The sequence below is a fragment of the Rhipicephalus microplus genome, chromosome 7, assembly GCF_043290135.1.
Source record: "Rhipicephalus microplus isolate Deutch F79 chromosome 7, USDA_Rmic, whole genome shotgun sequence".
In the NCBI taxonomy this organism is placed as follows: Eukaryota; Metazoa; Arthropoda; class Arachnida; order Ixodida; family Ixodidae; genus Rhipicephalus; species Rhipicephalus microplus.
Genome location: NC_134706.1, coordinates 3,638,791 through 3,666,594, shown reverse-complemented (window position 1 = coordinate 3,666,594; position 27,804 = coordinate 3,638,791). Strand labels below are relative to the sequence as shown.

Below are 27,804 nucleotides of genomic sequence, written 5' to 3'. Positions count from 1 at the left end.
ACTAGCACGACTGTTGACCTTTGGTGAAATGCAGGTGCTCTGTGGATGGAGATTACACTATTTTTTTTTTGCATTTTAATAACTATTGTGTCATAGAATATGGAAGCTATGTATTTGGCTGTATCTGCCTGATCAAACCTTCCAGGTTGGAGCTGTTGAGCTTGAATTTCTACTTTGAATGAGAGGGGAATAAAAAAGAAAGCGCTTGTGCAGTCTACGTCTCTCTCTCTTGTTCCTGTTTTTTTGTTTGTGCTGCACATTGAAAGCTTTACATTTCTACCAACCTGCCAAACTTTTGTCGTAATTGTCAGTAATTTTAGTTTCATTTCGCCCTTATGCCCCTGCAGTGGCAGCACATACGCTGACAACACCAACATTGACCAGCTCGCGGTCGGTCTTGGTGCACTCGCCCAAGTCAGGGGTCAGAAGGTGAGTGGAAGCGAGCCTGGATTGTGACCTCCGGTTCGCTGTTTGCATGGTTGAAAATGCTTGTTCAAGTATGTTCATGCCTGCACATGCGGCACGTGAATGAAAAAGCTTTATGCATCCAGCAGTGTGTGCGTGCTTACGTTTGCTTGCTTGCCTTGGAGCTCTGTGTGTAAACTTTGGATAAGCCTAGATGAGAAGATCTTCAGGTAGAGCAATCGTTTTGATTACATATTTGCTGTCTGCTGAGCGTTCTCTTAGTTCAGGCAGGTTTCTTTGCCAACAGAGGTGTAATTAGACATAATTAGACATTTCCTGTTGGATAACTTGCAGCACTGGGAAGCAGATTTTTCAGGATTGATATATGGAGAATGATACTAATTGTTTTTTATTTCTCTAGGGTGAACATAAGCTGTATTCAGGATTTATACTGAATAAGTGTGATTTTATTACTGCCAGACTTCGCTTCTGTCATCGAACCATACTCCTTCGCCCCTTACTGTCGAGTGTTGCGAGCTTGCGACATATTGAAACACTCTGAGCAAGCTAGTCGTGAAATGCATGCCACTTTTTCAATTTCGGCTGTCAAGTACTCGCAGGGAGTGTAGCTTTCAGCGTGAAACATCTTGTGCTGTCTCGCGTAAGGTATTATATGTTAGTACCAAAGGTTCTTCAACAGATGGCGAAGAGCGTGAAGCATGCATGGGACCTCTAGCATTGTTCTTTCTCACCTGAATGACATAAGTTCAATTATGTATAATTTTTTTTAAATGTGTGTACGCAGCGAAGAAGTGGCACATAGTTCAAAGTTACATAGTTCTGAAGTACATTTTCTTTTTTTTTCTTACACGATCCTCGCTTCTGAAGCTTGTTTCAAATTTGCAATATACGTACCTAGAAGTATGCATTAAATATGCATTTTAGATAAATATAACAGAACAGAACAGAAGATTTTATTGTGTTAAATGAAGAAGAATACATGTGCATGATATACAGAAAGAGGTCCCATAGTCAGAGACTGCAAGGGGACCTCTTGTACAATGTAGAATTGATAATGATTGTGATGTACATAGCAGGGAGACAGAGCTACAGTAAAATGCAATTGAAACAAATAAAGTAAGAATATACCCTTGTAATATCACAGATACAAAAAGTAAGAATAACGTGCTAACTTCAATGACAAATGATTACAGAACACAACTCACAATGAACAGGAATCAAACAGGCTAGTTAGTTGACATGATATGATTTTTTAACTTCGATTTAATTTCCTTCAGGGATCGACATACTTTAATGTCGAAAGGCAAACTATTCCAAAAAGAAATTCCGGAAAAATGAATGGTTTGTTTGCCATAATTGGTGCGAACTTTTGGCAGTAGAAAGTTATTGTTAAGGGCAAACCTAGTGACATTGTTATTTGAGAGAATGGTAGTGAAATGTGGAAGTTGGTTATTTATAGTTCTATACATGTAAATACCAAGGTTATATTTAACTAGCTCAGATACAGTTAATATATTGTTTTCGTGAAGTAGTGACTTAGCGTTAGAGAGATATGGGCTTGATGTGAGAATTCTTATCGCTTGGTTTTGAATTGTCTGAACTGAAGTAAGATGAGTGGTGTATGTGTTGCCCCATGAAGTAATACAGTAAGAAATGTGCGAATGAACAAAAGAAAAATACAGTGACATAAGGATTGATGGATTGAAATAAAGACGAGATTTAATCAGTAGTCGAATGCCATACGTCATTTTTTTCCTAATATATGCAACATGTCGGTGATATTTCAAGTTACTGTCGAGTTCAACGCCTAGGAATCTACAGCCGTCGCTCACAGGGATGTCATTGCGCGCAATTATAACAGGAGGGATAGAAGGCAAGGGTTTTTGTGGTGAAGAGAAGACAACAAATTTTGTCTTAGACGTGTTAATTTCTAACATGTTATTACTGCACCACCGATTGAGCTGTGCCAGATCAAAGTTTAGTTTTCCAGTTAAGGATGTAATACTGCTATCAGAGTTAAAAATTGTGGTGTCGTCGGCGTATAATATACAACTGGATGAAGAAAGGCTTTTCGGCAAATCGTTAATATAAAGTAAAAACAAAAGGGGCCCCAGAATGGACCCCTGGGGTACACCAATATTAGTTAATTTGGTTGAAGAATATGCATTAGAAATTACCACCTTCTGTGTCCTGTTGCAGAGATAACTACGCAATAATAGTAATGTTGGGCCAGTTATACCAAATGCTTCAAGTTTATTGAAAAGAATGTGATGATTGATTGAATCAAAGGCTTTAGTTAGGTCGATGAAAACACCGCCCGCATAGTAACCGTTGTCAATAGCCTTTTTTAATTGGTCAGTAAGTGAGATTAGCGCAAGGTCACTGGAGTAGCCAGAACGAAAGCCAAATTGACAAGGTGATAGTATATTAAATTTGTTTAGGTAATTTGTGAGACGTGTACAGATCAGTTTTTCAATTACTTTGCTCAAAAAGGGTAAGATGCAAATGGGGCGGTAGTTATTCAATAACGAAGCATCTCCTTTTTTATGTACGGGGATTATTTTACCCTGCTTCAGTTCATGCGGGAAAACACCTGTTCTAAACATTAAATTCACAGTTGAAGAGAATACATTTGATATAAGGTGAGCTACCATTTTTACATGGGAGGGGTGAATGCCGTCAAGGCCAGCACTCGTCATTTTTAGGGCACCTATAACGCTAATTATTTCATCTGGAGTTGTGGGAAACAGAAAGAACGAATGGGGTAAGCGATCTAAGGCCATTTCATTTATTAAAGGTAGGGTGTGCTCGACGTTAAAGAAGAAGTTTGCAAATTGATCGGCGATGTCAGCTGGATCACTATAAGTGACATCATTATGAAGAACTGTAGCTATTTTTTCCGAACGTGGGTTCCTATTTAAAAAGGAATTAATGATGTCCCATTTTTTCCTCGTACTATTTCCGGCCTCAGTTATCTTTTGCGCATAATACTTTCTTTTAGCTTCCTTAAGCTGGGTGTTTATTAGGTTGCAAAATTTTTTATAGCGAACAAGCAAATTCGTATTAAACGGTTGCCTTTTAGTTTTTTTGTAGAGGTTGTCACGTTTGCGCATTTTTGTTAGTAATCCCCCCGTCAGCCAGGGATTTGCTGGTGATGCTATTATTTTTTTGCATTTTTGCTTATCTGTACAAGATTGAACATGTGATAGGAGCAAAGATGAAAAGAGGGTGAAAGCTTCTTGTGCATCATCTTTAAGATAAACTTCAGACCAGTTAGTGTTAGCAACGGTATCAATATATTTCTGCTTGTCCAATATATCACGAATAAAGGAAGGTGAATCACGTTTTGCAGTGGAATCGAAACGCAGAAATATGGGATAGTGGTCAGTAATATTAATTTCTAGCACTCCAGCGTCTGGTGCCGTGAGTAGATTTGAAAATGCATGATCAATGAGGGACCCATTGCTAATGCTGTTTGGTCTAGTTGGAAGACTGATTAAAGATTCATACCCGAAGCTGTTTAGTGCAGCTAGATAGTTGATTGAGTTAGGTGACAAATCGTCTAGTAAATTAATGTTTATGTCACCCATGATAATAGCATTTTTATTTTCAAGGTAAATAACATTTAGGGAGCGTTGCAAGTTTGTGCAAAATTCAGTAACTGGAGAAGACGGTGAGCGGTATATACAGCCTAATATGAATCTTTTGTTATCTATATTAAGAAAAGTATGCTCAAACTCAAGCCAGACCGATTCACAGGAGAGCGTGTTTAATTCGAGATCAAACCTTCGTTTACAGGAAGCGTTAGAAGATACGTATGTGGCTGCGCCACCATGATTACTTGATAACCTGTGACTGTAATATGACGTATAGGAAGGGAAACCGAACAGATTTCTATCGTCTTCTGATAACCAAGTTTCTGTAACTGCAATTACTGAGAAAGGGTTGGTAAACGTGGAAAGAAGACTTTGAAATTCATCAACATGCTTTCGTAGGCTTCTGGCATTAAAATGAATAAAAGAGCGGGAGTTACTCCCTAAAAACGAGTTTAGTTGCACAGGTGACAGAAGAGCCGACGAGGAAGGCATGGCTGGCGCATGCGCATTAAGTACAATGGGAGCCAATTAGTTTATTTTAGCCAGATCAGCCTCATCGCGTATCCTGTATACTTTACTGTCGGTTGTCTTGCGAGCTTTGATTTGGCAGTTTGTTGTTCACAAAAACATCCATTTTTTCTCTTTCTTTAAAGCCAAAGCCTTAGAAAAGAGAGCCTTGTTCGCAGGGGTCAAATGCTCATTTACGTACACGGGATTGTCAGGTGTCTGTGTTATTTTGATGTCCCTCAGGCAGAGCTTAGCTTGTCGGGCCTTGCTTATGAATTCAGTCTTCACTGTGTAATTGTTTAAAGGTGGCTATTTAAAGCTAGAAAAATGAAAACTGTTCGGCAGTTTCATAACTTAGGCATCATCCCTCTACACGTCCAGTTGTAAAAGCAGTAAAGCGGTGCGTGTTATGGGAGTTTCTTAATTTTTGTTTGAAATCAAAATAGATGAGATATCATAGCAGGTACCCCAAATGCAGCACATCTGCACAGAAATAAAGAAAATATTGCACAAACCAAAACCACATTTGCACTGAAGAGCAGCTGTACACTTCGAAAGGTGTGTTCAACAATGTGTCAGGCCCATTTTTAGTATCAACTCATTGCTGTATTTTTTTGTCTTTAAATAGCCGAGGATAGGACTCGCTACAAAAGCAGCAACATTGTTATTTGTTCGAGTAACTTTTGTGGTTTTATCACACTTTGTTTTACTTTATAAAAGTCATCTATATTCAAGCTCCTCAAACTCAAGCTGGACATTACCTGGTGTATTTTTATTATTATTTTTATTTGATTCACTGCAGTTCATCAGCAAAAAAGATGTTGTGGAATTTACAGCCAATCTGTAGATGAGTATCATACTCGGTTAGTATGAGCATAGGGATAAACACTGCATAAAACTAACAAAGGTGGAGAGCGGTATAAAAACCAAGGGACGCATTCACGGCAGTACTGTGTGTGTATTCATTTTTGTATCTGTTGGTGTCTTTGTCAGTTTACAGTCGCCGACCGATTTTTTGGACCTTGTGGGAATCGAAAAAAAGTCCGAAAAATCTAACAGTCCGAAAAATTGGTTTTTGTCAGAAATATGAACTTTATTGCATCAGCAGGCTTTAAAAAAAAGTCCATGATTCTGCCTTGCCTGATACTATGCTTGGAAGCAATTTGGTTTGCCCATATTTGCACCAAGTTGACATCAGCACCGTAAATGCTTGACAAAAGCCTCACCGCAGTGGCGATATCCGTCGCCGACGGCTGCAGGCGATCATCGTCATCATCATCATCCGAACCGCTCCCCGGCTGCGGCATAACCTTGCGAAGAATTTCTTCGTCTGTGCGTTCTGTGCACGAAATTGTCATCGTATGCACGAGCGAAAAATGTCATTGTGGCAGGCACATTCACTATTCTAGGGACCATACTACAACCATACATTCACTTCACCACTGCGCAGCTCCGCCTCCTCCCTGTACAGTGCGATGACGACAGTGCTGACCACTATGGCTGATCGAAGACGAAAAAATGGTCCCGTGTTATGTTTTCTAAAGCAGACACAACCTCCGAAACTTGAAATATGACATTTGCTTTCCAATCTCGGAGGCAGGAGAGCCATTTAAAAACTAAGCCACTAAGCTTAGTCAGGCCGGCAGAAAATCCAACATGGTGGCGTCTGTAATATTCCGTGGCTTGGCTCAAAACAAGCGATTTAGTCCGAAAAATCTAACTTTTGGGGTCGAATTTGTCCGAAAAATCGGTCCAAAAAATGCATTAGTCCTATGCGAACCCTGACGGTGCACTTTTTAAGTCCGAACTATCAAACAAGTCCGACTTTTCAGAGTCCGAAAAATCGATCGGCGACTGTACTGTACTGTGAATTTCACATAGACAACACTCTGAAGCTTTGGCAGCTACATTTATTCAATTAATCAGTACTGTTATTGTAAATAATCAATTGCAAGGCATAGAATATGCATACCAGGTTACTAAAGTACTAAACAGCAACAAAGTCCTAGACAATGGGAATGGGCCTACACTGCTTAGGCTTGTTTTTGAACTGCGGTGTGGCTAAATGCAGCTTTTGCACGATTTGAGTATTGAAGTGTGCTGTGCATGGAATTGGGACTGGCTTTTGGTTGTTGGCTTGGGCTTTTGCGTAGCTTTCTTGTCATGTTTTTATTGTCATTGTGCAATGTGTTTTTGTTGGCCTTTTGTTGCATTGTTTCCATGTCTACTCTCGATTCCCTCCGTGGCATCCAGGTTGAAGCGGAATCTCTTCATGAGGTGAGACTTGGTGTGGGTTGTACGCTGATTATTCTTGCGTTGCAGTCACTCGTTCCTTTCTTCGAATTTTAGTTCTGCTTACATTGACGCGCCTGTCAGAGTGCAGCAGCTTCTTAAACTGCCACTCAATGGAGAAGGATAAAATATAAGAAATCAACTGAAAGCCACCATGTCAAGCACGTGGGGTGTTACTGGTACTGTAATTATATATAATTGTAGTTATGACATAGAGTTAAGCTTGTGCAAGTATCAATTTTTTCGGTTTGAAGCAAAGTCAAAGTCAGTGGTAACTGCCGTATTTACTCACTTAATCCTCGCACTCGCATAATTCTCGCACCCCCCACATCGCCCAGCAAAAATACCTCGCGTAGTTATCGCACCCCCAAAAACTGCCGCAATAATGTCGTCTGCTCGTTCCAGCCACTGATGATAATAGCACACGTCATCTGATGCCATCTCTTAAGCATCAAGCGCATTTACTGCGCGGAGATTCAATTCAATCCAAGCCAAGCCAAAGTGGCAAGTGCGCGTTGCGGCGTGTTTTGTATGTTGTGTTGGTAATCTTGTCACGTTATGGGGCGATACTGAAGCTACACGGCTGCTTTCAAGTTGAAGGTGATAGATTATGTACTAAACAACGACAACATGGCCGCCGGTAGGCCCTTCGGAGTCTACGAGTTTCGTGTTCGCTACTGGTGACGACATTGAAAGCCACCAAGATGCGTTGGATCTGCCGTGTGCCTAAAACTGGGATTGATCATAAACTTTATTTCTTCAGAAGGGAACTGCGGACAATTCTATTAAATAGCCATCAGCCCAATACTGACGTCCTACACTTACCTTTTGAGGGCTCCTGTTAAGCGATGAATGCTACCGCTACGGCCGCAACACCCACAAGCTTTGCGTATGATATTCTAATTCTCGACTATTTGCTTGCACATTTAGTGTCTCAAATAAATCTTGCCTTGTGTTGAACCAGTGCTTTTAATGTTCAGGTAAGTTTTAATTAGTACTTCTTAAAGCTTGCTGTTAGTTGCTGGTGTGAGAATCTCGATTTGCTGACACTTTGTTTTACTTTTTTCGCACTGTACGTTTACGTGAAAAGTTTTTCTCGCGTAACTCTCGCACCCCCCAACTTTGCATCGGTTTTCCGCTGAAAAACGTGCGAGGATTATGCTAGTAAATACTGTGTTATAATCTAATTTCAGAAAGAATTTCAGTACTAAAGTGTAGGTTTAAAAAAAACTTAGACCATCTCCCTGAAGGGAACCTTGATGGGGTACAAAGCAGCAACGTTGCACAAGGGAGGCGTCACGGATTGAATGGCGCTAATGCGGGTGTTGCGGTGAGTGCTGGAAGATTTGTTTGAAGCAATGGCTGGCGTAGGTCGTGTAGGTGACATGTACAGACATGTTTCAATGCGTACGTTCAAGGTGGATGGTTTATTGCGCATGAACTGACAAGTCGGTGGTGTAGCGAGCAATCGTCGAGGCAGGTGTCGCGGGTGAACGAACAGTGCGGCAGCTGCGGGCACCGCAGCGAGCGAGCAGCAAGAGAGGGAGAGAGTGGTGGTGGTGGGTGGTAGTGGTTAGAAGAATAGAAAAGGCACCTAATTTCTGCAATCCGGTCGGGAGCACGGCGCAGCGCGTGACGTCAGCGCGCACTGCGAGGGGTGCGTGACGTCAATGCGCTGCCATGTCGTAACCTACTTGACACCACGCCAACACCTGCGGTGCATACGCATGGAGGAGCAGTGGTACATAGGCTATTCAAGAATCTGCTTCGCATCTAAAATGGCTAAATGGATTGCGTTTTCGAATTTGGCTACTTCACGTGACTCGAAAAGGTTTTAGTTAATTGTATGCAAACTACTAGGGGTGTGAGTATATTTGAAATTTTGAATATATTTGTCAAATAGTGCTTATTATTCAATTGGCTTCGCTCTAGAATTACTATTTGAGCTACCCTCAAGGCAAATACAGTCAATGTCTAATTGGAAATAGCTCGCATTGCACATTTGTATTGCGGCAAAGTTATCTTTTATGCTTTGCTATTATCGCAAACGTATTGATTCAAAGAAACGCTGGTTCCAACATAGAGAGGACAAATGTGGCAGAAATGGGAATCGAATTAAAGCTGTTTTTTACATAAAATATGGGCGAGAAGTGTGAAAAATTGGATACCAAAGATTTCTAGCATCCGAAATTTCAGATGTTCTTGTATATTGACGTCTACAAGGCAGATTTGAAACTCCAGACTCAAAGGGGGCACATCTTAGTCCAAGTGGAAAGAGGAGGAAACATAGCATTCTTTCCTTTCACATATTAATGTGTTGCTGGCAACGCTTTGGTTGCACCGAAACATTGACATAAATACTTTTTTCGGCCTCTGCATTGTCTCACTCTTGATAACTATGAATCACTAGCTTGCCAGCGCTCCATCAACCTAGTCAAAAGAAACATTTTCACTCTGCTATCTCATAAGAATATGCTTTGAAATCCTCTACCACTTTTTTTCCCCTGTAATTTCTTTTTGAATATTCAAAAAATATTAGAGAGAAATTCAGAAAAATATTCTATTCCATTCACACTCACACTTCAATGTTTGACTTTTGTTTCCATCCAAAATTTTACTATTTGCACAGCTGTACTAATTGCATTTGATATAGTTATTCAAATGTGAACTAACCATGGGTAATGTAAATATATTTAGTCAAGCTGTTTTATTACAGCTTTTAGCCCAGGAGACCATCCAGAATGTAATGTTTTCATTTTATTCTGCGAAATAAAGAGACAGAAAGAAAGAAAGAAAGCCTGTCGATTCAGATTCTCTTTGTAGCGCGATCAATAGTCTGATATACAGGAATATGCTTGTAAGATATTACTATAACAGTACATGTATAGCGTTTGCCGAGTGCTCATTGCACTATAGTAAACCAGTCTTTCCTTGCTGAAGGCAAGCTGAGCTTGTCAGTGCTGGAAAAAGCATTCGCGGGTGCTGCGATCAATCTACCCTGATTCAGTTTGCCAAGTTTTCTTTCGTTTGAACACATGGCACAGTAAAAAAAGAAAACTTAAGAACACACTCAAAGCATGTAGTTTGGTCAAGAAACAACTCTGTTCTGATAGCTGGAATTGGAAAATGGAATCCTTCTCTGTGCACAAGCGGTGTGCATGTGACGGCAACATCAGATTCAGGAAAAAGAGAAAGAATGCTTGCTTGCCACTGTTCCGTGTAGTCGACAAAAATTTCAGTTTTCGTGCTAATGTGGCGGCCATTACCACGAAGAAGCATATTTTCTCAAAATCATCAGATTCGGATATGGCAACTTCTTGACATATTTGAAGTGGATGCCAATAGAGGTAAACCAACACCCATCGCCGTGTCCAAGGTTCTTTTCACAAGCTTATTGTCCCTGCACTTTACTTTTAAAATTTCACAGACACTTCTTGCATCATAGGCTGGAGATATCGGGGCACTTTTCATGGTGCAGTGCAATGAAGCCAATCCTCTACATATTTAAAGAAATATGTTTTGCTTGTATGTAGCCAATAAAACATCTTTTTTATTTGTTCTATGACACATCAATTTAAATATGAAAATAAAAAAAACTACATTATTGTTCTTGGCCAAAAAAAAGCTCTATTGGGGAAGGATAACATAACCTGATTTACTAGTATCGGGCAAACTCTGAGTGTGCACAATGTATAAAACAGAGTTCGCTTTCTGAGGCTGGTAATTGAGTGCAGAAATATTGTGCGGGTAAATTTTACCACTACTACTAACATCGACATGTCAGTAGCTTTCTGACATCTGTTGTGGCCATCCTGGGCTTAAACGTGGAGGTATATCTTGCATGCTGTTGCCCGTTTTCCTCATCCTTTTTTTGTTCTCTTGTTTGATTTTTTATTTTATTTTGTTGTCGCTGTTTTCAATTCTGCATGACAGAGCCACAGAGAAAGAGACTTTGACGAGATGGAAGAGTGGCTAAGGGAAAAGGTAGGTGTTCATTAACAGAGCAGGAGTAATTAAGCATCAATGTGCAACAGGATGTTAATTTTCTGAGCATGTATGTTTGCATGTGTCTCGCGAGATTGCATGAAGCATGTGTTTTCAGATAATGCTGAATGTAAGGCATGGAATGTATTTAGGGTACAGTTGAACCTTGATTCCAATAATGTACATACGGAATGGAAACTGTTTAGTTTGCAAAACCGGAAAAATAGATATTTGTACAACCTAGCCACACAGTTTTATAAATCAGAATTGCTGTGTGCTAGTACACGCAAATTACATATTCAGAAGACAGTTGATGTGTGGGTGAACATTAAATCACACCAGTTGGATCATCGATCTCCCGTACAAATGAGAATATTCTATTCATATTTAGATAGCTCGCTAAGTTTCTGTTCACACAGTCTAGCAGAAAGATTCAATTCCTAAAGGTGTCAGTTTTAATTAACAACAATTTGTGCACAAGAGGTAGAAATGAGCTCAGGCAGTAGCATTGAAGGTTCTTATTGTGTGCCTCTCTTTTCTTCTTTTTTTTTCTTCTTTAGCCGTCTGAGACTGGACAGGAGTCAATTACCAGCACAGGTAAATGAGTCTCAATATTCTTTCCGGTTTCCAAGTGGTGGTACACACAGAACGTTGAAAAACCTCTCTTAGAGCAATAGTTTCCTTTAAATTGTGACATGTAGTCTTTTTCTGGTCAGCTCATAAACATGGAATACACTCAAACCTCATTTCAACAAAGTTGCATATTACACAAAAATAAAGTTATTTCCGAAAACTTGTTCTGAATCTATATTTCCAACACTGTATCTATTACAAGACTACTTCTCATTTACTTTGTTATGACCGATATTTTGTTATATCCGGGTTAATTGTATCGAGGCCTCAGTGTAGTGCCAAGAGCAAGTCTGGACAGAATGAACAAATTGACTGTTTGTTGAAAAGTATGTTTATATCCGATTTCTTCATTCTTGCAGTATACTTTCATAGAATTGATTAAATAGTACGTGACAACCTTTCATGTTCTTAGTTCCTTGTCATAATCATGTTATTTCCTTGGAACCCCTGGCTGCAAGGGTGTTACATAAGAGGTGAGATTTACATCACAAGGGTAGGGCTAACTGGTTTACAATTACATTCAGGAAAGAGTGCTGTAAGATGAGGTGTAACGAAAGAACATTGATCATTGCACTGATTTATGTCTGTATACAAGGGCAAAAAACTTAAGTACACCATGAAGAAGCATGAGAATATACCGTATTTACTCGCATAATAGGCGCACTTTTTTTTTCAGAAAATCCGGCTCGAAGTTAGGGGTGCGCCAATTACGTGGGGTAAAATTTTCGAAAATTTTTTCAACTCTGTTCTCGCGCTTTAAATCTGCACACTTGTCAAGTAAAAGGCGACTTTATCGTTTACCAATTAATTCAGCATAAAACAAACATACCTACGTACCTTTTAATGAACAAGCGAGAGCCGTCAACTGCACACACACACGTAAAATTTATTTACTCAAAAGTCGTAGCTGTTCCTCCTTTTCCCTATTCGGAGTCCGAGTCGGAGATCACACATTCATCCTCGCCGAGCGGGGATTCGTTTTCGGTGTCCGAATCATCCGCACCCCACAACATGTCATCCTCACTCGCATCCAGTGTGTTTGAGATACCCGTCTTCTTTGAAGCTTTTCCTGACGACTTCGTCGGAGATCGCCCATGGTGGAACCAAAGTTCAATACACGACCACAACATACGCACACCGCTTGCAAAATGGCGTTTCTTTCTTTTTCTCTGATGGTGGTGATGGCGATCGAGCCCCCGGCGTTGTACACGTGACCTCCAAAAAGCGCGGCGATTTGGGGGGTATCAGTAATTGATGGAACAGCCGTTTTTTTTTTTTTCGCTCATGGACGCTTTTTTTTTTTTCAAGCTTTATTTCGACAAACACGTTGGTTAGGTCGTTGCACTTCAAATTTTTTTTATTTGCTCGTCGATTTGCCTTCTTTTTTTCTTCAGGGTACGGGGACCGCGTTCCAACTGTACCGCTGGGGGGTAGAATCGTTTCTGATCACGGCCAAGTTCGGGGTGCGCCTATTATGCGCGGAATTAAAAAAAATCGAATTTTCCACGACCAAACTAGGGGTGCGCCTATTATGCGAGTGTGCCGATTATGCGAGTAAATACGGTAAATAGATGGAAATATAAAGTGAAATTCATATGTATCAAACCCACACATAACCAATTATTTAGGCAAAATTTTTAGATGCCTCATTACGCCTCATCAAAAATCGACTGTTGGTGGCAGCATCAATGCAAGTGGGGTAGAAAATTACCATCATGTGTCAAGGGCATCATACATTGTCGTGATGTAACAGATCACCAAAAGTTGTGATGTAGCATCTTGACGATGCATTACACGGCTTCGCATCATGACATCATCGCATGACATTGTCGCTTGGTCAAAGGTGGGCCAATCGCTGTGCAAAGCAGCGTTAGGTGCAGGAAGCATCGTGTGGGTGGCTAGGCAGTGTCAATACATTTATTTATTTATTTATTTATTTATTTATTTATTTATTTATTTATTTATTTATAATACCTCAAGGGCCCCATTCAAGGGCTGTTACAGGAGGGGCTAGACAGTTCACAAACAGATGATTTGTTTGATGGCTTCTTTGAAATGGGTGATGCTGGAGTGGTGCACTATGTCAGCAGGAAGATTGTTTCATTCTATTGATGTTTGCACAAAAAATGAAGAGTGATGGGCAGTGGTATGCACACGGGGTGCATAAACCGCTTTCGAATGGCTGATACGGCATGAAAGACGATGAGCTGGAACGATAACATGGTTTGGGTGCAATGCATGATAAAATTTATGATATAAACACAGACTTGAAACTTTGCGGCGCGAAGCTAAGTTAACCATGTTAGCACGAGATTTTAGCTCGGTGAGGCTACTGTGATAGGAGTAGTCCGAATAAATGAATCTGGCTGCGCGATTTTGGAGAGAGAGATAGACTTTATTAATTTCCGGCAGATTGCTGCGATTTTGGATGGATTCAAGTGTTTTAATAAGGGTGATTTGATGGGGATTCCAGATTGCACGTGCGTATTCTAGCTTCGGGCGAACTAGTGTTAGATAGGTTAAAAGTTTAACAGAAGGCGGGGCTAGTCGTAAGTTTCTTCGGAGATAGCCAAGAACGCGGTTTGAGTCATTAGTGATGTTCATTATGTGGGATGACCAGGTGAGATCTGAAGTTAGATTGATACTGAGGTATTTACATGAAGTAGATGCTGTAATTTCAGAATCAAACAGGAAGTATTTTTGGAGGAATAAGATTGTCGGCGATGGAAAGAAATAGCACAGTTTTTCTTTATGTTAAGGGACATCAGCCAGTTTTCGCACCATGATTGAATCAAAGAAAGATCAGATTGTAGGATGACAGTGTCGCTTTCATTATAAACAGGACGATAATTGACACATCAATTGAGAGGAAAAAAAGATTGTTTTCAATTTCAAGTGGTGTTAGTCGAATGCATGAGGGATGTTAGTTCTTGTGAATATCAAGCCATTGTGATGTCCCCTTGTCCGTATTTTCAGTCTGTAAAATCTTTTATGTAGTGTGTTCGACATATGTGCTTTTATTGCGATCACCTTCAAATTCAGTTACCCAGGTTTGACTGTATATGTATGAGTATGCTGATATACTTTTATTTTTTATTATTTAAGGTCTTGACACAGTGAGGCATCTGTTAATGCACACAATCAGGTGATTTATACCATGTACTAGCCTGTAGCTGTTCACAGAAAAAAGATGTAGAAAATGAGCAAATGGCAGTGTGGGTGACCTTAGGCATGAGCACGTAGGGGGAAGGGGGCGTGGGCCCTTCTTCACCTTAGAGGGGAGCTGCGAAGTCGGCCCTATAGATAGAGAAATATGGAGGCGACAACTCTAGGAGTGGGGTGCAAAATCAGTTCCTCGTATTGACTTCGCCCCCCTCCCTGCACACGCCTAAGTGGGTGACTGACTTGTAAAGAATGCTATGTTCAATGCAAGTGGCTTGCAGGTGAATGGACGTGAAGGATTGTGGACCTCTTTGAAGCAGAGATGTGCTGAAGATTCAGTGGTGACGCAGTGGCATGTGTGGTTCAAATGCTGCTTTTAGAGGTGAAACACCGATGCACTACGAGCCCATTGTAGTGCAGTCCCAGCGCAAGGAACACATGAAAACAGTGCGCACAGCATTGTTATTCATGTCGTGCATCTTTCTCGTGCTGAGAAAACGTCTAAATGTGCTGCAACAACTGGTCCAGTGCTCAGTTTTAGTGAACATTGTAGTTGCCATAGCGATTTGTATTATCTCTTCTCCCTCCCAACTTACAATCTCTCCCGTATTTCTGTGGTTCAGAGTTTGACCGGTTCCTGGCAGAACGAGCAGCTGCGGCGGAACGGCTTCCTCCGGTGACCGCGTCCTCCACGGCGACAACGGCGACATCCATCGGCGGACCAACTATGCCACCTGCACCTCCACCGTCGCGGAATCGTGTCGAGCGGGACGAAAAAACAGAAAACAGCCTGTTCGCATTGTAAACTTAGGGGGTATAGAAGTTAGGGGAGGTCCTTGGAGTGTACGTTTTCGTAAACGAGTCAACAGTGATTGTCAGCTGTTGATGCGGTCATTGTAAAATTGTGGGAAAGGACGCTTAACTGCAAAAAAAATTGAACTGTTTGGCACCAGTTCAAACATAGCGTCATTGAGGTGTAGGCAAACTTTTCTGCGTGGCATTTTGTGGATAAAATTATTTTTTGAACTCTCTGTGTTACGGGACTCTTCTACGACTTGAGCAATTTTAGCGGTGTCGGAGCACACCTGGGATTACTTTTCTTAATGCCACTATTCACTTTTGCGGGTTTAGCATCGCGACTTCTATTTTGGGTGCGAACCGCGAGTGTTGTACAGGAGAGCGGGATACAATAGTGGCCATTGTCAGTCGTGGGTAACTTGAACGAATTACGTGTTTTCCTCCATTTTTTATGAGGTGTGGTTAAAAAGTTTAGTTTTGTACATTTCCTAACAGCCTTATTTGAACAGAGTGCATGAATAGAAAAATTGAAACTTGGTTGCTACAAGAAAGAAAGGTGTCTATTTAAAAATATTGCTCACCTGCTCAGCATTGTGGTGTCATTCCAAAGATATACACGTAATGAAAACATTTGTGAACCTTTTCTAAATAATGAAAATGAGCTAAAGTTCAGAAGACTCGGTTAGGGTGCGAGAAAGCATGACTCAAATGTAACAGAAAGTATCTATTTGGAAAATATAGGCCGTAGCAAGATGGCTATAAGACTTACTTATTTAAATAAATATAAAAGTGTTAATCTATGTGTGTGCGAAGCTACATCTTGTTGCAGTCTGTTATTTGGCAAATTAAAATTATGTACTTTTGCATGCTTTGATCATAGGCAGTTGGCAAACACAGCAGGTATTTCTATGCAGTTCTCTTCAAAAACTTTCTGGGCTTTTTTTTTTAAATCTCTATTTAGTGATGTTCCTTACCAGTCTGTATCTAAGACCCTTCCTTTTGCCTGATAGTGTGCCACGATGCTTCTTAAAAAGCCCAACTTGTTGACTCTGAAAAGAAAAAAAAACAATGTTGGTCTTTGCATGATTTAAGGTTTACCAGTTTTTATGACCGCAATTTCAAACCTTGACAAGTCTTCAGAAATGCTCCAATAATATGCGCTATTTAGGATGTTAAGCTCAACCAGCATTCTTTAGAAGCCCATCAGCGGGACAGGCCATTTTGGCCTGTTCTGATTGAACAGGTCTTGATAGATGGCTGATCGGTGTCAATAGTAACTTTTGCTATCAAACTCGCCAAATAAGCATGGACTGGTACAAATAGACCGCTCTGTAAAAGTTTACGTGATACCACACATAGGCTGGAGTTCCGAGGTTATCAAATGGCATATTATCAAGTGGCATTATAAAGAATGGCAAGGTGACAAAACTGCTTCTACTACTGCTTCTTTTTTCATTTTTAAAGCAGAGCTTTTGGTTTTTGTCATTCAAAAGACATGCCGAAGTTCTGTTCGTTGGTGTGGTGTGTCAAAAAGGCTTTAATATAATATTTCTTGCATTGTTTGGAAAACATTAGTGCAACTAAGCAAAGCATATTATCATAGTCGGGTTGTTTTCAGAGTTACAGCTACTTAAATTGTCACTAGGGGACAAAAAAAAGTTGCCATTGTTGGGCATACATCGAGGTTCCTGGAATATCTATGTTCACAAACTGCAGGTGTTAACGAGTGTGCTTTTCATGCATGTGGAAGTATTGCTGTAAAGTCTTGCTCCAAGAAATTCAAAAGATGTCTATGTACAACACAGGTGCCACCCTTGAGCATTCTGTTACCAGCATTTGCAAACGGGATGGCACTATGAACTCGGAAATATTATGCCACAGAATGTGTAATTTAAGCTTTACTGTGTTTGTTCACAAACAGTGCTGTTTTGCTGCTGCAATGCTCATGACGATGTGCAAGTTCAACCGAATTAGCCAGGTGGCAACAGCGACAAACAATCTCTGTTTTTGTGTTCTAGTTACTTGCTCATAAATTACATTCAACGGCTGTAGTGAGCTTAGTGCATGGAAGTTGCACATGCAACTTGACATCAGCTGTGCAGTTGGGATGTGGGAACTTTATGTCGTCTGTATTGTGAATGTTAGGTTCCCCACATCCTAACTGTACCACAAATGTTGAATTCCCCATGTCAGTGGATGGCAACAAAGGCTGTGGATGTCATGTTGGCTCTGCACCTGTGTTTGTAGAGCCATTTTAAGGAAGATGTTAGCATTGCATTCCATTGAAACAGCAGCAAGAATATCCAAACTGTGTCATATTGCCAAGGAAATTGCTTCACTCCCGCGAAAAGTCACGATCTGGTCCTGTGTTTAGATTGCTCAAAAGCAATGTGTGTTGAGTCACATTGGGTGTCATGTGTTGCGTTGAGATTGTTGTAAGACAGGCAAACATGTTTTCGGGTGAGTGTTCATCTAAGCGTGAGGCTGTTCATTTCTCTTCTTTCGAGAGCTGTGATTTGTTTTTCCGATTTTGTTCTTTCTATTGTCTGTTTCCAACAGACTGTGATCTCTTTGGTTGTGGCAGTAGTTGCTGCTTTGCTTATGTGATGGCTTCCTCTCTTCTCTCAGTGGCATTGAACCTTGGCATTGCTCCAGTTCCTATGAATGGTGTTGAGTTTTTCATGACCATTCAAAGCAACCGTTCCTGTCAGCGACCCACATATGTTGGGTCTTTTGGGGCAGTTCAATCATTTATGTCGTGCTGCTTTGCCATTAGCGCCTGAAGTAGACTTTTGGGGCATGTAATTTACGTTGAGTGTCTGTCACTGAAGTGCTAACTGTGGGTTGTACTAACTCTAGTGTAGCTGTTTCCCAGCTCAGTTTACACTGTTAATCATTGTTGTTGTCTTTCGTGAAACTCTTGATGACACTATGAATGTAGTAAGTTTAAGGGGACTTGCTGTTAGAATTGCTCTTGTGTAATTGTATACTTTGCAGCTAATGCTAGGCTGCCAGGCTTTATTTAATAGAAGTTAGTCACGGCAACATATCAGACCTTGTGCATTCTACATGGCGACTTAATTTGATACCTCAAAAGATAAGTGCGCACTACCCATAAAATAAAAATTTTCAAAAGGCTAAAGTCATGTGAAGGATGATGACGAGTAGAACCCTGCAGAATGTGACATGGTCAGCTCCTTTAAAGTTTTCTATATGAGCAAGACCGTATCTTTTTGCCTCGTTTCACTTCATGACGTGCATAATCTTGTGTGTGGCTTGACTAATGTACTTAGAGTTTCATGCAGGATCTTAATTGGTGCTTGCTGCCTGTGTGTTCCTTTCTTTATTTTTGATGGCGAGTGTGCCGGTTCGCCCAGTTCATGCGTTGCATGCTTCCTTTTATTTTGGGACGCTCGGGTGAAATACGCAGAAAAAGATGCATGGACTGTTGCCTCATGATGGCGGTAGTCTAAGGAATCGGCTCTGTTTGCTTCTGTGCATTTTGGCTAAAAAGTAAGCATAGACTTTCTTATATTAGCAATCGCTGATGACATTGAGGCTGTCATATATTTTTCTCGTCAGATCAATTAGAAACTTTGCCACCATCTTGGTTCATTATCTCCGCAGCACAGTGGAAGGTGCCAGCTGTGAGGACAATTAGAAACTTTGCCACCATCTTGGTTCATTATCTCCGCAGCACAGTGGAAGGTGCCAGCTGTGAGGACGTTGCAAGTTGTCCGCATAGCTGATTCATGTTGACTGAAACCAATGTTGATAGCTGCAATATTTTATAACGTTTGTTCTTGTGGACTGGTGTTTTCCAGCAAAGTAGTAAGAATGCTCCCAAAATGTGTACAGCATGTTATGACGCTGCATGCACAAAATTTATATCGCAATCATGCAAAGCTTTCCTTCGGCTGATGGGCACTTTGAGAGTGCATTGCTTTTTCAAAGGTGTTTGTGCTTCAGCATTTGATAAGTTGACTAACTGGGCATGTAGGAATGCAGAAAATTCTGTGATTTGCTCCTTCATGAGGCCGACAAATACTGTTATCCATGACTTTTCACAGTGCACTCTTGTATCCTTTTCAGACATGGCCAAACTGAATGGGCTAGAACATTCTGAATTTGTTTAGGCTGTACCACCTTCATTATGAGAAAAAAAAGAATGCAATTGACATGCGTCAAGAATTTGTTACCATATTTATTCGCACTTAGGTTCAGCCCTGATTTACAGGGCGTTTCAAGAAATGTGTTCAATATTGTTTAAAATTCGGCAAATGACGCTATTTGCTCACTGTATTCACAGTTTTTTCTGTAGTGACAGGCATCTTCAGTGTTGAAGACATCATTTTGAACAGTAATTATGAAAGTTAAATTAATTTAACTTTTTAATTAGTGGAGCTCAGCATTCAAGTCAAATGAGAGAGTAGAAGTCCTTCATGTGAAGAACCAATCGCCACTTTGAGATTTTGGAAAAGCGGCCTCTTGTAAGAACTCCGAATTGAAGAAATTTTCTCCAATTCTGCGGTGAAACCGTAACACGAAAGAGCGCAACTGAAATTAGGGAGCGTTGTTATATCAACCATCAACCGACTTTGTTGTCGGGGTGTGTGGGCTGCACTCGCAATTACACTGCGTATGATGCACATACGTTAATGGGAAAGAACTACACCCCTGTAACCACTGTTTTGAACAGTGACGTCATTGTAACTGTCTGCTTGTTGTGCTCGTCGGTTGTTTGGATTCGGTTTTGCCACGGAATTTAGGATAATTTTCTTATTTCATAGTTATTACTAAAAGCCGCTTTTCAGAAATCTCAAAGTGGCAATGGGCTCTTCGCATCAAGAACTTCACTTCTCTCATTTTACTTAACGACCTAACTTCACTAATTAAAAAGTTAAATTAATTTAATTTTCCTAATTACTGTTCCAAATTATGTCTTCAACCCTATTAAGATATCTGCCGCTACAGAAAAAGCAACTGTGAAGACAGCAAGCATTTAAATAGCGTCTTTTCCCGGTTTTTAAACGATATTGGACACATTTCTTGAAACACCCGGTATGTTGCCTCCAATATGCTGCACTCTCCGAGAAAGAAAAGTGATTTGAACATACATCGACCGATACCTACAAATGGTGGGCACGGCAGTGGAGCTCCCTTAGCTCGTTACATTTGCTTGATTTGATCAAGAATATATGTTCATAGCCTATTACAAATGATGTTTCTGGAAAAGAGAAAGGTCAGGCACTGTGTAGTAAATACGGTCATTGGGCATTCGTGCATGAAGATTTTCCCACCGAGAACTCTTCTTCACAGAGTGTTTTTCTCATCCCGAGCAGATTTGCCCCTTTATGTTCAAGTAAGGTGCACGCTCATCCCTAAGGCTTTTGGGAAATAACTGCGTGACTGTTGCGCCTCATTTCATGTGCCCCTGGTGTACAGAGGGAAAGGAAGAGACAAACGAAAGGTGGCACTAGCATTTTCTACTGACTGGGTGTGGGGGCATATCCATGTCACCTGAATTTCCTGGGGGTCGCAAGGAGGTGGAGTACTTATGCTTCGACTATGTCCGCTCCTCTTCATTGAGCAAAACAATGCAGCGAGGTTAACTAATGGCAAAATAAGGTTGTTGCACTTTTAGTTGTTGCATGATAGACATCCCCCAACTTGCGATCGTGCTGTTTCAGCATGTCTGCTCTTTGGGAAAGTGGGGTGAGGTGGTGACAGGTAAAGGAAGTGTGTGTGTTTTGTGTTTTCTTGTTTTTTCGGGGGGGGGGGGGGGTCGTTTATTTTTTGCCAATGTCCTTGATGTAAGGCAGTGTCTTGTGGTATTGAGAAAAAAATTAGTTCTGCTAATCTGTGGTCGAGGCAACTTGGTTGGATAATATATTTGCTTTTTGCAGCGTGTCAATTCGTGCTGCAGAATTTTCTTAGGAATAAATATTTTTGCGAGACAAAGTGCACTCTCCAAAATATGGTCATAGTGAAGTTGAATGCTTTGTCTTTTTTTTTTTTGTGCTCGCTGTTATTCGCGCATAGAGAGTGCGTTGTGTAAGTACTGTAATATAAGCGTCGGTTCCTGCATAGCACTGTTCGCGTTTGTTCATTCAGTGTAGTAAGTGTAGCCTGTAGCATTGCGACATGTTCACGCTGTAGCGACGCGCATTGTGTGGTGGTTTCCTGTAAAAAGAGAAAAAAAATATGTACCCCTGTACCCGTCGGCGTTTTTTTTTTTCTTTTCGTACTGCTGTCATTTTATTTTTTTCTAATGGTGATGATGTCATCTGCGGCGCACCTTTTTCTCCGGATATTATATTGATGACAATAAAGATATATTGAACCTGATATATTGAATGGTATGCTGTCTTCGTGACACTTTCGTATCCCCGTAGATGGTACGTTGTCGATATTTACGGCTTAAATATTTGCCCCGTTACGAGCTCTTCTGTACACCTCACGCCACTAACATGCAAAAAAGAAAAGCATTTTATCAGTTTCGCTTTTGTGTTCCTCTTTTTTTCACCACTTGGGGATTTTGTGAGCGTGCTTAGTTTCGATTTGGCGTCGACGTCGCGTGGGACCGCTTCACGAAAACTGCGAGTTTTGGAGGATTCTCGTGCATCTGGGCTGCAATCTTCAAATGAAGACACCAGCTCAGAGTACGGCATCAGTGCTTCCGATTTCAGCATGGACGACAAGAGTTCGTCAAACCGCCCCAGAACTTCGGCGATCGTCCGCCGGTGAGTTCAGCTTTGTGCTCGGGCCTCGTTATGGCCGGCGCGCGCGTCGATGCAAGTTAATCCAATGCGTTTGGGCTATTATCTGCAACTTGTCCACATCCTTCGGGCGGGTCCACTTGCCGGCGGGAACTGCGCTCCGTAGTGCCGCGCGGAATTTCGCAAGAGCTGTCGACTTTTTTTTTTTTTTTTTTACTGCTGAAGCAATTTGCGAGAACAGAAAACAAATGTTTTCTCCAGGGGGTAGCACACTACAAGCACGTACCGTTAATACCGCGGACCCTCCTGGGCGATAGTGGTAGACTGTTATATTCGTAACATAAGAATACTTGCTAAACGTATTCCATCCCATCCTTCAATTTCTTTAACTTTAGCGTCCCTTTGAGGCAGATCATTGGTATGGGGACTGCTGTACCGCGCCTATAAAGAATGGAATTGTGACAGGCATTCGGTCATTCGGACCAACTTGTCCCGGGGAGAAACATTTAAGAGCACACTGAGGGCTTGCTTCGGAAGCGGCAGAGACCGACCGCTTCACCCCCCCCCCCCCCCCCCCCCCGTCTGAACGGCTGAGTTGGTTGACCGAGGCAGTGCTAGAGGTGCATTAGAGTAAGTACTGTAATGTGAACGCCAAATACAGCGTAGCACTATTGGTTCTGTATTGCGTTTGGTTCAGTTGCTGTAATCTGGAGCTAGGCCATATCTTATTCACACTGTACTGACGCGCAGTTTGCGATTCGCTCGCAGGATTTCAAGCTGGACGGTTGTGCCCTCGCGATCTCCGACTTCAGCGTAGCTCCCGCCGACTGGTTCGCCCTCCGCGGTCTCCTGACGCCGTGTAGCTCTCGCATTGTGGCACCCCGCCCTTGGACTGCTTCGACCGGATCCCCACTTTCCTATCTCCTTCTTTTTTCCTCTCGTTGGCTGTCTTCTTCTGCTTCTACTTTCCTTCTATTCTTTTTATCCCTCCTTCTCCCCACCCCTATAAGGCACTGCGCCGTGTCGCCTGAAGGCAGACAGAAATTAGGTGCCTTTTTCCTCTTCGCTCTCTCCTTTCTCTTTCCTCTCTTCGCTCAAGTCTATTATCCCCCATTCCCCTTCCCATGTGAACCACTGCTGAGGTGTCGCACTTAGCTGCAGACAGTTGCGGGGTTCACTTTTCTTTTCTTTTCCAATTTTAAGAACCACTTCCCCCCCGCGCAGTTTGCGGTGGTTTCCCGTGTACATTGTTAAGAAGAAAACGATACAAGCACCTTCGTACCTGTCCTCGATTTAGTTTTTCCCGTAGTTTCGTACTGCTGCAGCTCTCATTTTATTTATTTTTTTCAACTGTTTCTTTCCGTTTGTCATCCACAGCGCGCCTTTTATTCCGGATATCATATTAATAATAAAAAAATGTATTGAACCGGTGGGAGGGCACCTTCTGGATCTGAAGTGAATGAAACACGGGCCAGCATATGTGGTCGAATATCATTTTGGGCTGTGCATACCACGGAGAAAAATAAAATGTTGAGGGGTGGGGGGCGCACAGTCTCGGTGTGCCAACCCTTACCTACACCACCGCAGGCTGGGCGTCAGCACGAGAGATGTAAGAAAATCCCGTGGTGACGTCGTCATATATAGGCAAAATATGTGACGTCACTCTGAGTCCACATGAGGACGTAATCACATGACGTAGTCGCTTGGTCGAAAGTGAGCCGATCGCGGAGGCAGTGAAGAACCACGTGAGATGCGCTGAAATCTTGCGATGAATACGATCCTATCCTTGTGGCAGCGCTGAAACACGTTATTTGCTGAAGGGCTTAGTAAGGAGACGGGGGAAAATCTATATTTATAGAGTCGCACTATATACCTTTACAGTGATTACTCCTAATGCAGCGTCTGAAAGGAACAAAACGTTAACGATGGACTTCCTCCAGTCGCTTTAGGCGAATGCATTAGGTGCCCTGTGAATTTTATTTGAAAATGACGCTTAATTTGTGGCGAATCCAGAGGGAGGACCCCCCCGTCAGACCCCCCCTTCCCTCCGCGTATCACAGATTAGGACAAGTTAGTGCGACCACTGTGAGCACAAATGAACAGTACGTACTCGTGCATTGATAAGGTTCATGTGATGATAGTTTAACTACTGAAGACCGAAAAGGCCGGGACCTTCCCCCCTTCTTGGTATATTCTCAACTGACTCCCTTTCCTCTAAAATCAGTGGCTTGATCCGCCCCTGTGCTGGATGTTAGAAAATGCGACCCAGTTGTGGAAAGCACACGATGCGTCGACCAGGGGCGTCGCAAAAGGGTGGCACACCAAGCCCCCCCCCCCCCCCTTTCCCAATCAAGGAGGCGCCCCCTGAAAAAAAGTTTCTGGCTACGCTCCTGACGACGATGTCATGTGTCGTTTGAGAATGAACTGAAGTACGTTGCTATGTTTTAAGTGTAGGCGTAGGCGTGCGAAGGATTCTCCTTCTCGTGGGGTCCATGGCAGCGCCCCCCCCCCCCCCATTTGGTATTTATCGATATAGAACGTGGACGGATTACAATTTGACCAAATCATCATGACTACGGTGTAAGATGAGCTCCGCCGCGGTGGTCTAGTGGCTAAGGTACTTGGCTGCTGACCCGCAGGTCGCGGGATCGAATACCAGCTGCGGCGGCGGCTGCATTTCCGTTGGAGGCGGAATTGTTGTAGGCCCGTGTGCTCAGATTTGGGAGCACGTTAAAGAACCCCAGGTGGTGGAAATTTCCGGAGCCCTCCACTACGGCGTCTCTCATAATCATATAATGGTTTTGTGACGTTATACCCCACATATCAATCATTACGGTGTACGATGACTGCCACCATGGCACAGTATATGGAACGCCAGAATGGGCGCCTCGGGCCTGACCACATGTACGCGTGTGGTCAGTCCTTGAACGGCAGCCGAGAAAATGGGCTCCGTATTTGCATGTTTCACAGCAAATGTAGTCAGAAGACGATAGTCTTGCGTCTGGAGAGAGTGAACAAAACGTCTATTGGATAGTCTGATGAATTGTAATCTGGAGGCGCAGCGTTAGTTTCTATCCGTGCAGCGAAGGCGAACGAGCGCATCGAGGCACGTTAGACACGAGCGCTATCTGGCAGTTATCTTCGAAAACGATGGAAGGCGTGTGCGCCTGTCTTGGAGGCGATGAGGTGTAGAACGCTAATCGACGGGCAGGTGCCACCACCGTGTCGTCTTAGCAAATCGTTTGAAACACTTTCCTTTTTGAGCATCGCGTTGCATTGTCAGTGCAGCGTGATAAACGCTACGGTCCTTAGAATTACTTATGTATGCCTTCTCTAGTATAAAGACACACATAAAAATATTGGTGTGTTGTTATGGTGCCTCAGATATGCGCAATAATTAATTTTTAATTGACAATCGTACAAGTATGAATGCTGAAACTTGAGCAATATTGGTGAACGCTGCAGATGGGGTTGGCCGTTTGGGTTGTCGCTTGGTGCCGCTTGGGGTATCGTTATGGCGGACAGTGCAGCGGCATCCGCTTCTCCACCAAACAGCAGTCCTGTAGCCCCAAAGGGACAGATTGTGTCTCACTGGGCCCTCGTGGTCAGGAGACGGGCCGTGACCGCAGCGCGTCTCGTCCCACCTTGCCAGGGTACGTCCGCTTTGTGTGTCGTGTTTGAATGACCGCATCGAAGGGTAGCCCCCATGTAAGGTCTCCCGGGCTTGTACGCTAGGAGGCTGGCCCCATCTGCTTGGCGCCTGGCTCCGAGCGGCGGTCCCCTTGCCAGGGTATGGCCTTCTGCCCAAAACAAAATCTTGCCCCTCACACGACCCCCCGAGGGGGGGGGGGGAAGACATGCCGGGACAGATGGGTTGATGAGTTATGTGTGACTCTGAGACAAAGCGCCTTCAGTGCCGCGTTTTCTTCCTATCTGACAACGGCGTCGTTATGGCGGACAAACAGACACATGTACAGACAGACCAACCAAAATTTTTGCGTCGAAGTACATAAGAAGTACCCCTAAGAGGGAAGTATTTAACAGCTGTATCTTGCCTGTACATGGCTACGGAGCGGAGACCTGGAGACTTACAAAGAGGGTTCCGCTTAAATTGACGACGCAGTGAGCAATGAAAAGGAAAATGGTGGGTGTAACCTTAGGAGACAAGAAGGGCGCAGAGTGGATCAGGGAACAAAACGGGGTTAAGGGTATCATAGTTGAAATCAAGAAGACGTAATAGACATGGGCTGGGCATGTAGCGCGTGTACAGGATAACCGCTGGTCATTAAGGGCAACTGACTGGACTCCCAGATAAGGCAAGCGTGTTAGCGGGTGACAGAAAGTTAGATGGGCAGATGAGATTAAGAAGTTTGTGAGTATAAACTGGCAGAAGCAAGCACAGAACCGAGTTGACTGGTGGAACACGGGGGAGGCCTTTGTCCTTCAGTGGACGTATTCAGACTGATGATTATGATGATGTTGGTGGTGGTGGTGGTCATGATGATGATGACGACCTCAAGAAAGACCGTCTTTAAAAAGATGGAGGGCTTGAAAGATATCGAACCATTCACTGAGTATACGCGCTTCCCGGCAAAACGAGTGACGCCATCTTTCACGCATTTTCTCTTTTTCTTTAAAGCGGAGCTCGTTTATCTTCACTATTACGATACCTTAATTCACGGAATTTATAATTTATCGCTCCGCGCTGCTGCCGACGCAGCGAGCCCCGTCCTAGCACTTTCCCTTAGCTCAGGCGCTCAATTAAGGCGCCGCAGCGAAAGGAACAAAACAAGGGGTGGGCCTCGTCATATTTCTTGTGGAATGCGAAATCAAATTAACCAGCGCGCCGCGTGAACGTGCGAGGAGGAAAGAGTAATTACGTTTCGTACAACGAGAGGGCACCTTGGTGGAGGAAACCGCTTTGAGGTAGCTTTTTTTTTCCCCGGTACCTTAGTTTTATGCAGCGAGGTAATAAACCGCCATTGCACGCGGTGAGGAGAGATCGCTGTAGTTGAAGACTTACTTTCTAGACTCGTGATACAGACTCAGCAGTTATAGTTATCTATCCGTACGTTCACAGCTCCCAAAGCAACACGGACCGACCGAGCAGCATTTTGAGGTGTCTGCTCGGTCGATATAACAACTGGGGTTTTACTTGCCAACATCGTGATGATTAACGCCGCAGCGGAGGGCTCCGGAAATGCGAACCATCTGGCGTTCTTTAACGTGCCCTGACATCGCACGGGCTTCCACCATTTCTCCTCCACCGAAATGCGACCGCCGCGTCCGGAATCGAACCCGCGACCTTCGGACCGGTAGCCGAGCCCCGTAACCACACCGCGGCGGTGGCCTCATACGTAAAATCTATACTGCAGAGCGGGAATTGGGTAGAACAAAAGTTAAAAATAAAATAATAAAAAGACATCAGCACAGCTTGCTCTAAATCACCGTCAGAGCGCCATGGCGAGCACTAGAACGTTATGACTTGGCTGCAGGCTTTTAACCTCTCACCTTTTTCTTTCCCACCCCTTACTATGCTATACTATGATTGACTATACTATACTACATAGCGCGAACGCACCGAGTGTTTCGACGCAAAGTGAGTCGTTGTTCCTGTCCATATTGATGACCTTTTTTTTAAATCTATGACACGTGGCAGACCTTGAATCTATCATCTCTGCCGTGAA

General features: G+C 42.7%; 1 protein-coding gene across 4 annotated transcripts in view; it reads left to right on the top strand.

Annotated features, from left to right (window-relative positions):
- Positions 1-15,722, top strand: part of LOC119180124 (TOM1-like protein 2) — a 97,304-nt gene extending 81,582 nt beyond the window's left edge. For 2 of the 4 annotated variants that reach the window (XM_075868487.1, XM_037431266.2), the window contains exons 11-15: positions 348-429; positions 6,783-6,806; positions 10,755-10,805; positions 11,366-11,402; positions 15,224-15,722. In XM_075868487.1, coding sequence (XP_075724602.1) covers positions 348-429; positions 6,783-6,806; positions 10,755-10,805; positions 11,366-11,402; positions 15,224-15,405 — 376 coding nt within the window. In that variant the 3' untranslated portion in view covers positions 15,406-15,722. The remainder of the gene's footprint in view (positions 1-347; positions 430-6,782; positions 6,807-10,754; positions 10,806-11,365; positions 11,403-15,223) is intronic. The other 2 variants (XM_075868488.1, XM_075868489.1) reach the window with 2 other exon arrangements.
- Positions 15,723-27,804: the final 12,082 nt, after the last annotated feature.